The 8,712-nt window shown below is 44.1% G+C and overlaps 1 protein-coding gene across 4 annotated transcripts in view; it reads left to right on the top strand.

Moving 5' to 3' along the window:
- Positions 1-7,332, top strand: part of Stxbp4 (syntaxin binding protein 4) — a 149,715-nt gene extending 142,383 nt beyond the window's left edge. For all 4 annotated transcript variants that reach the window (XM_029546535.1, XM_029546537.1, XM_029546534.1 and 1 more), the window contains one exon: positions 4,447-7,332. In XM_029546535.1, the coding sequence (XP_029402395.1) occupies positions 4,447-4,561 (115 nt within the window). In that variant the 3' untranslated portion in view covers positions 4,562-7,332. The remainder of the gene's footprint in view (positions 1-4,446) is intronic.
- The last annotated feature ends 1,380 nt before the right edge of the window (positions 7,333-8,712 follow it).

Raw genomic sequence — 8,712 nt, 5'->3', positions numbered from 1 at the left:
AGAGCATCTGCAGTGGAGAGTGAACAGGAGGACATCTTTCACCATCACAGTTAAAAAGGAATTTCTACAGAGCTTTTGCACTTTTTGTGCTTCTCACTTTTTACTAGGGACTGTCCTTAATTTTTATTTTGAAATAAGGTGGTTTGCTTCTCTTTTTGAAAGAACACATTTTGATCCTTTAGCTAAGAAGTAAGAAACATAAGGAGGGTAATTATAATGAGATTTAAATAATTTACTCATCATTTCCTTGCCAATAAAATAAAGCGTGTTCTCTTGGATTTTTTTTTTTAGGTAAACTCCACAGTATGTCTTTTAATTTACTAATATTATTTTTAAAAACAGAAAGCATTGGTAACTTAACTGCTTGATAGTTATTGATCTCCAGCAACAGATCTGTCAACCATTTAGAAAAAAAATAGTATTAGCCTTTCGGATGACTGCGTGACTCTGCGGGTCAATCAGATGCAGTGTCTCTGCAGAAACATTTGCCAGGGACGCCGTGTATTCAGATGAGTACATTTTATATATCTCACAGCCAGGTCCATTTGTTTACCAGCCCTCTAAAACTGCAACATCTCCCTTTATGAACCATGAGGTCCTTATTAATTAAACAGAGTAGTCAGCTGGACTGATTTATTCTCCAGCCTCAGCCGAATAACCAAGCACAGAAACCAGGGAGGAAATATTTCTAATACTGGGATGTTCTCCAGGTCAGTAAATCTAGGATTATCTCATCATACTGATTATGTCAAAGAGCATTAGCCACGGTGCTCAGTTAGACATAAAATTGAGTGGTGGACTCCAGACTGGCTCCTCTCCAGTGTAACTGGCCAAGTTCCAGGGTGTCCTCACGCTAATCAAAAAGCCCTAATTATCAATAAAACATTTCTTGAATGTCTACTTATTGCCTGGGCAGGCTTCAGGAGTTCTGTGTCATTGGTTCTAGGTGTTTTGTGTGGTTGTGGTTGTGGTGGTGGTGTTGTGTTGTTGCTGCTGCTATTATTATTTTCAGAGATCCAGTTGTAGACTGTTAAGCACCAAAAAGCATTTCTTTGTTGCCTAGGTTTTATTTTTGTACTAGATAATTATTAGGATTTCATGTTTAATGTTTAAAGGTATGTCCAGGTAGGGTGTGTGTGTGTGTGTGTGTGTGTGTGTGTGTTCCTTTACTAGGAAAATTAAGCTAGTTTGCTGTACAGAGAAGTATACTGTGAATATAAGATTAGTCAAACATTACGGTATGACCTTGGAATGAGGTCACATTTTGTCAATAAAACATCTTTATGAAGGGACAGGTTGCAGGTACCATTTTCTAATGTAGGTAGGTGGCAGAGTCAGTGACTCCCTTTTTCTTAGATAGCCTGCTTTGGATTACTCCGAGTTACCAACTCACCAGTGTCTATGGGGTTACACAGTTAATATTTCAAGAACGAGAATATCACTCGCAAAACTTGGTTTTCTTGCTTCCTACCCTCCCCATCCAGGTAACATTATAAGGGAAGCAGTGTTAAAAATAATTTAAATTACACTCTCTTAGCTGCCCCATGCGCTGTAACTGTGTTGGTAAAACTCTGCAGGCTGAGGCTGTCAAACCGCACATGCCTTGTCAGGGACTCTGCAGAATGGCATCTGTCCATGTCACCCTGCAGTGACATAGTTATACTCCTTAATTTTCCTTTAAAAGCACTTTCAATTTAGGCCACAAAACGTCCTTGAAATGAGCCTGTTTCAAAGTTGATGCCCTAGTAAGTTTAGTCACCGTCAGAAATCCTTTTTTTTTTTTTAAACCATTTTTTAAAAGAGTAGTAATATGGATTATGGTTGAGAGAATAATGACACCTTTTCAGATAATTTATTCATTGTTTAATAATCACATACATGCATACAATGTCATTTGATAAAACCCACTCCCCATTTCCTCCCTTCCCACTGCTCTCTTACCTACCCCCATAACTTTTCTCTCCCAATGTCATGTGCTGCTTTTTAAGCCCACCATGGCTACTCAGAACTATCTTATGTACACATATGACAGTCCACAGGAGCATGGGTAGCCGCTCAGGGGCCGAATCCCTGAAGGAAGCTGACCCGGCCCTCCACTACAGCCATCGGTTGCCACTAGTGCCTCAGCTAGGTGGGACCGTGTGTGCCTTCCCCTATAGGCAGGGATTTTGGCTGGCTTGCTCTAGTGCAGGTTCTATGCATACTGTCACGGCTGCTGTGAGCTCAGATGTGCAACAGCCCTGTCATGTCCAGTAAATATTTTTCCACTACAGATATCCACTACCTCTGACTCTTTCTAGCCACTCTTTTTCAACGATTCCTGAGGCTTGTAGGGTAGCCGGGGGGGGGGGGGGGGCTTTACCTCCTCTGCTTTTCATAACCGTACTGCTTCCTCTTCATAGAATTTCCTGAGCCCTGATGTGTGTGTCGGGGGGGGGGGGGGAGACATCCCATTTAGAGCTGTGCATGCCACAGCTGTGTATTATCTGTGTATTAAGTTGCAGATTTCTGTATTGATCACCTGATGAGGGTTGAAAGATGTGTTTTGGATATGGATATGAAGATAAGAATTTAAGAGACAGTCTATTAATATGTCTGTTTAGCAGAGTGAGAGTATAAGGTTCTTTTCAGCCTGTGACAGCCATGGGGTTTTAACCCTATTGATGGTACTAGGCATGAGTTCCCTCTTATGGACTAAGCTTTAAACTCAGTCAGAAAGTAGTTGGCTACTCCTATAACGTGGGTGTCACCAGTGGGCATATCTTGCCAGATCAATCATTGTGGTTCACATGGTTCATGGCTGGCTAAGACTGTGAGTGGCCTTTCTCCCTCGCAGCATCTGTAGAACCTCTAAGCACTGTGGAAGCTAGGTAGTAGGGACGACGCTTCCAGCTTGGTTACCAGCTTGATTTCTCCATGCTCCGTGATACATAGTATCACCCGTCAGCAGTAGAGTCTTACTGTCCGGTTCTGGAGGGAAAGAAAGCTGTAGCAACAGCCTGTAATGTTTGGGGCTTGGGGAGCTATGGAACCTCACTTGCGGGTAACCCATACCTGTCACTTGTTTTTTGGTTTTTGGTTTTTTGGTTTTTTTGGTTTTTTTGTTGTTGTTGTTGTTGTTGTTTTTTCGTGTTTTTTTTTTTTTTTTTTTTTTTTTGTTTTTTTTTTTTTGTTTTTTTTTGATAGCCTATTGTATCTGGGATTGTCATTGTCCCTCAGTTATAAGGTAACACAATTTACACATCTTCTATACATGAATATATTCTAGGACGCTTCTACAATAGTAGGTTTCCAGATAGATTTTTCACTGGCATTTAGTGCTTGTTACCCCTCGCAGAGTCACCTCCACCACACTCAAACTCTGCAAACTATGAAGATATCTGGGCCTGGTATCCTCCACCTTGACTCCTGAACAACTTGAAGTTCTTTACCTCATTGTGAACCTATTAATAATCTACTTGTGTTGAAAGATACATTTATAAATGTCCCTCTAACCCCATGTAATAACTCCATGAACCCCATGAACCACAATGATTGATCTGGCAAGATATGCCCACTGGTGACACCCATGTTATAGGAGTAACCAACTACTTTCTGACTGGGTTTAAATCTAAATGTACAGATTCGCATCCACCGGTTGGGAATGTGATTTGTGGCATTCTGCCATTCCCTATATGCATCCCCTACCCCATGTTCCCTACCCCTTCTTCCTATCTGCTTCTGTCCCCTCTTCCCACAGTGATCTTCAGGACACTAGTCACTTGTCCTAAGACCATATCAGGCACCACAAATGCCGACGTAAGAAACAATTCCTGCTGGGAAGGAGCTTTCTAAGAAGCAAGGCACCTGACAACAGACATGCATTCGTAGTGTAGTTAAATTAGCGATAGTATGGGTTCAGACGGAAGGACTCTTACAGAGAAATTGCTTCTTTGGAGTAGGTGTGCCCTAACTCACTAGGGAAGAGAAATGTCCCCCAGAATCATACTGTAGAATTTTTTTGACCCAGAATTGGGTAGGGCCGAGTGTTTCTCAAGTAAATGACAGTGTATGCTTTGTCATTTGGCATGGGCTTTGGACTGGAGTGGAGAATGAATTAGGAAAGGGATAGAACTGAAACATAAAGAAGGTATGTCCGTGTACCAGATTAGTACATTGGAAACGGGGGCAGCAGAGATGTTGCACACAGCTACACAGCCACAGACATGCTCACAGACAGTGTCCTTCAGACAAGGAAACAGGAGTTTGAGGTGATATATTCATCTTCATTCATGGTTATAAAAGACCCTTAAGCCTTCTTAACACTACTGGGTCTGGTTCTAATTGCTTCCTGTCCCAGGCGCCAACAACTGGGTAGAAGCAGGTAGTCTCTAGAATCAATACTCGTTCTGCTACATAGAAAGAGAGCTGATCACATGCTAATCTGCACCTCTTGTTCTTCTCAAGCCACGTGACACAGACCACGTCCTGGATCCACCCCATGATGAGCGTCCTGAACCTGTCTTGTGCAGAGGAGAATGAAGAGGACTGTCCCAGAGAGCTAACGGACCCGAAAAGCTGATGGGTTTCCATGGGAAATGGAGCAGCAGAGTCCTCCGGCTTTTCGGTCCACGTCCACAACCAGACACAAGCCACCACACCCCGAGACACGGGAATCCAGCACGAGCACCGGGCAGGGTGTCAAGTTGCACGTGTGGTATTTTCGTGTACATGTTAAAGATCAGTTACCACTACAGTAGTTTTTTTGGAAATATTCTAGTTGCATTTATTAAAGTCATATATAGTCAGATTTTATATGCATAAACCTCATTTATAATTAGATCTTTATAACTCAGTATGTTAGTTCATTGTTTGGTATGAGGCACAATGGTTTGTATACCAACACTTTATATTGAAAAGTTATACAAACCTAGTGAACTCCTTTTGATAACTCCCCCTCTCTAACTCACAGCTTAGGAAAAATGTTGTGAGAAATCGAGGAGAGGCTGCCACACAGCTGTCCTGTTAGCTGCTGATTACAACTTGTACCAAATAGGACACCACCTAACTTCTATCATTAGGAGACGTCTATCATTTATAAAATGCTTCCAAACCTCATCTTACTTAAACCAAACAGCATAGCTTTCAGGCTGATCTACAGGACAATTCTGCTCATGGCTTCAGCTGGAGAAACAGTGGTTCAGAGAGACAGAGCGCCCGTCCCAGGGATGAGACTCTCACCGTGTCTTCTGATTCCGTGTCCAGGCGTCTTTGCCCTGTCCCCTACTGTTCTCACAGAGGGAGATTGCAGCCCAGCAGAGCATCTACATTCTGTTGATGCAGCTGGGTCCACAGCTGTGCATTCCACAGCAGTCCAGAGGACACCTTGGAGTCAAACATTGCTTTTTCATGACCCCACTCTCTTCCTTCTGCGGCCCCAACCACCACCACCACCACCACCCTTAGACACCAAGCAGGGCACTGTTCTGTGACTTTTCAGTGGGCTTTGTATTTTCTAGACTAGAGACACTGGCTCATGGCCATGCTTAGGTGCCATTGCCAGTAGGAGCATCTAAGGAGAACTGACAGGAGAAAGGATTCTGTTTAAATACTGCTGGAGCGCTTGTAAAAGGACGGAGGCCAGGAGCCAGGCAAAGCAGCGCAGCATCACTTAGGCAAGCACAGAGCTCCCAGGAGCACAGTGCAAGAATCTTCACTCAGAGCCACTTTCTAAGTAAGTCACGGAGTTCCCGCAGTGAAGCGGCACCTGTGTCAGCATCAGACACGAGCTCCTTACATTTCCTGCTGAGTTTTACCTGGTATATGGAATGCATATGGAGAATACACACGGGCATCGTGCTCACCCATCCCTCTCTGAATACATTTAAGATGTAGGATTTAAGTTGAATGCACTTAGGATTCATGTTTTCCTTCATGAGGAAGAACGTAAAGTCAAATACAGACTGACACGGAGACTTGAACCCTGAGAACGACAGAATGGCTGGAGCAAGTGTTTGCCTCTCCTCACAGCTGTCTGGATTTTAGGATGCTTCGAGGAGCCGGGCAGGGGGAGGGTGGCTTTGAGAGCAGCTGCAGAGGGAGCTGTTTCAAGTCCCAGAGAGGTGTGACCAGGCACTCACACACCTTTATAAGACAGTGTCTATGCTGTGAACCAGCACACTCCTGTGAGATCATTCTCCTGCCCCGCATTAGGAGAGTGCCCTCCCTTGTTTGTAAGGGAAGCTAAAATGGGATCCTGGAGCATGCAGTCTCTAGTGTGCATGTGTGTGTGTGGCACTCACAACCTCTCTGCTGCTTGTACCAAGTCCTTCCCTATTTCTACCAAATACATAATCAAAAAGACCTATAAAATGCATAGCTCTATTTACTGAGCACTCTACACTATACATTGCAGGATACAATGAACATCTTTTGGGAGAGTTTTTGGCATAGCTACTCCCTGTGTATACCACCCCGGCCTTGAGTTCACAATCCCCCTGCCTCAGCCTCCCAAGTACTGATATTTCCGCAACAAGTACCTTCTTGAAGGTACCCAAAGTGATTCCAATTTTATGAGAAAGTTGAGAGAGAAGTGGTCACTGCCCGAGGATCCCACCATGTGTTGATGCTGGACCCAGGGCAAGTCTTAGACCCAGGGCTTTCTTAAACCAGGATGTAGAGCCTCCTGGATTTAGTCAGTCCTGCGAGACTCCAGCTTTCAGTCCCAAAGAACCTCCCGATTTGTAAGAAAGGAATTCTCAAGGAGAGAATAGCATTCCATCAGGTCCCTGTGCATCTGAGCATCTCATGTGAATGCAGCTAAGGAGGTTCAGCCTCTGAATTAGCTGAGTCAGGTGAATACTCATTGAGAACTATTCTTTAGTCCCTATGACCTCCAGACCGACAGATAAAGGACAGATGCTCAGAGAATCTCAAGAAGAGGACTGAGTGTGAATATTTTTCTGATGCAGACAGAACCCTGGGTTACTTTGGGGGAAGTTGATAGTCTTTACGTTATCCACATCACTGTCAACATCCATGGGAAATGCCTCGCCGCTGACCCAGCCACTCAAATTCTGGGATCTAGGAACAGGATGTGGTGACATCCCTCCCAGGGCATGTCCTAGTGGCACTGGGCATCAGTTGTGCTGCAAGCCTCACTTCCTAGGGTGACAAGGGAAGGCCTGGCCGTCCTCACTCATGTGTTCCCTTGGGATGCTCAGTGGCCACCAGCGGTGTGACCAGCACTTTAGTCACCAGGGCAAAGCAGCAACAGCTAACCATTTCTTAGGCTGTTTTCAAAATAAAAATGATTTTGAAAGTCAGAATTAGTGCTGGGCGTGATGGTGCATGCCTTTAATCCCAGCACTAGGGAGGCAGAGGCAGGTGGATTTCTAAGTTCGAGGCCAGCCTGGTTTACAAAGTGAGTTCCAGGACAGCCAGGGTTATACAGAAAAACCCTGTCTCGAAAAACCCCCCTGTCTTAGCTAGGGTTTTACTGCTGTGAACAGACACCATGACCAAGGCAAGTCATATAAAAACAACATTTAATTGGGGCTGGCTTACAGGTTCAGAGGTTCAGTCCATTATCATCAAGGCAGGGGCATGGCAGTATCCAGGAAGGCATGGTGCAGGAGGAGCTGAGAGTTCTATGTCTTCATCCAAAGGCTGCTACTGGAAGACTGACTTCCAGGCAACTGGGGTGAGAGTCTTAAACCCACACCCACAGTGACACACCTATTCCAACCAGGCCACGCCTCCAGNTGGTGCCACTCCCTGGTCCAAGAATATACAAACCATTACACCCCCCCCCCAAAAAAAAGACACAAAGAAAGTCAGAATTAGTTACTTCTACATTTTAAAAATAATTTATTTTCCTTTCAAAAATGAGATCAGAGTTCTGTAGAAATAAATCAAGTTAGATAAACAGCCCATCCAACTTTCTGGAAGCTGCCATCACCAATATTTCAGTAACTATTTTCACTCCAGGGCAAGCCTGCCCCCTTAAACAGCTCCCCCTTGAGTTAGTATGTTGTGGTCATCTTTTCATGGTGATACACACATTCTGTTGCATTTTAAGTGTTTACTTAAGCTGTCACTTCCCAGAATACCCTTCATCGGTTGTTCAGCAACTCATTAAAGAAATCTCAGGCTACTGTAAGGTCTTTCCTGTAGCAGTGTCATGGCGAGCATTCGTGTATTTATTAAAGCCTTTTCTTCAAGCATCCCTGCACTCAAACACTGGCGTCTTTAGTGGGAATACTTTGTAAGCCACTGTCTCAGAATACAAAGTTTTGTCACTGAACAAAGAGCTTCTCCATCCCCGCCTAAAAACCTGGGTTTTTTTTTAAATTGGATATTTTCTTTATTTACATTTCAAATGTAAACCTGGATGTTTTAATCATTGGGTTTTATCATCTCTTTAGCATCAGAGACTGGCTTGCTGTGTGGGGCAGAGTCTGGCAGTGACTAATTCAGTGTTCCACACATGGCATTCCTCTTAGCACTTTCTACTTTACATGTAATGATGATAAGCTTGCTTCTAAATTAGCAGAGAGAGAGAGCAGACACATGCATACAGTACTCAAGCCACCATTTCTCCATCTGTGGAACAGTGGCATACGTCCCCGTGCCCACACGAGGCAACTCAGCATGCATCACCTGAACACCTAAGTGCCTGGCCATGCAAAGTGTTAAAATTGTGGACAGTACAAATTTCAAAGTCAAAGAGCT

The sequence above is a fragment of the Mus pahari genome, chromosome 14 (assembly GCF_900095145.1).
Source record: "Mus pahari chromosome 14, PAHARI_EIJ_v1.1, whole genome shotgun sequence".
NCBI lineage: Eukaryota > Metazoa > Chordata > Mammalia > Rodentia > Muridae > Mus > Mus pahari.
This window is presented reverse-complemented; position numbering and strand designations above follow the sequence as displayed.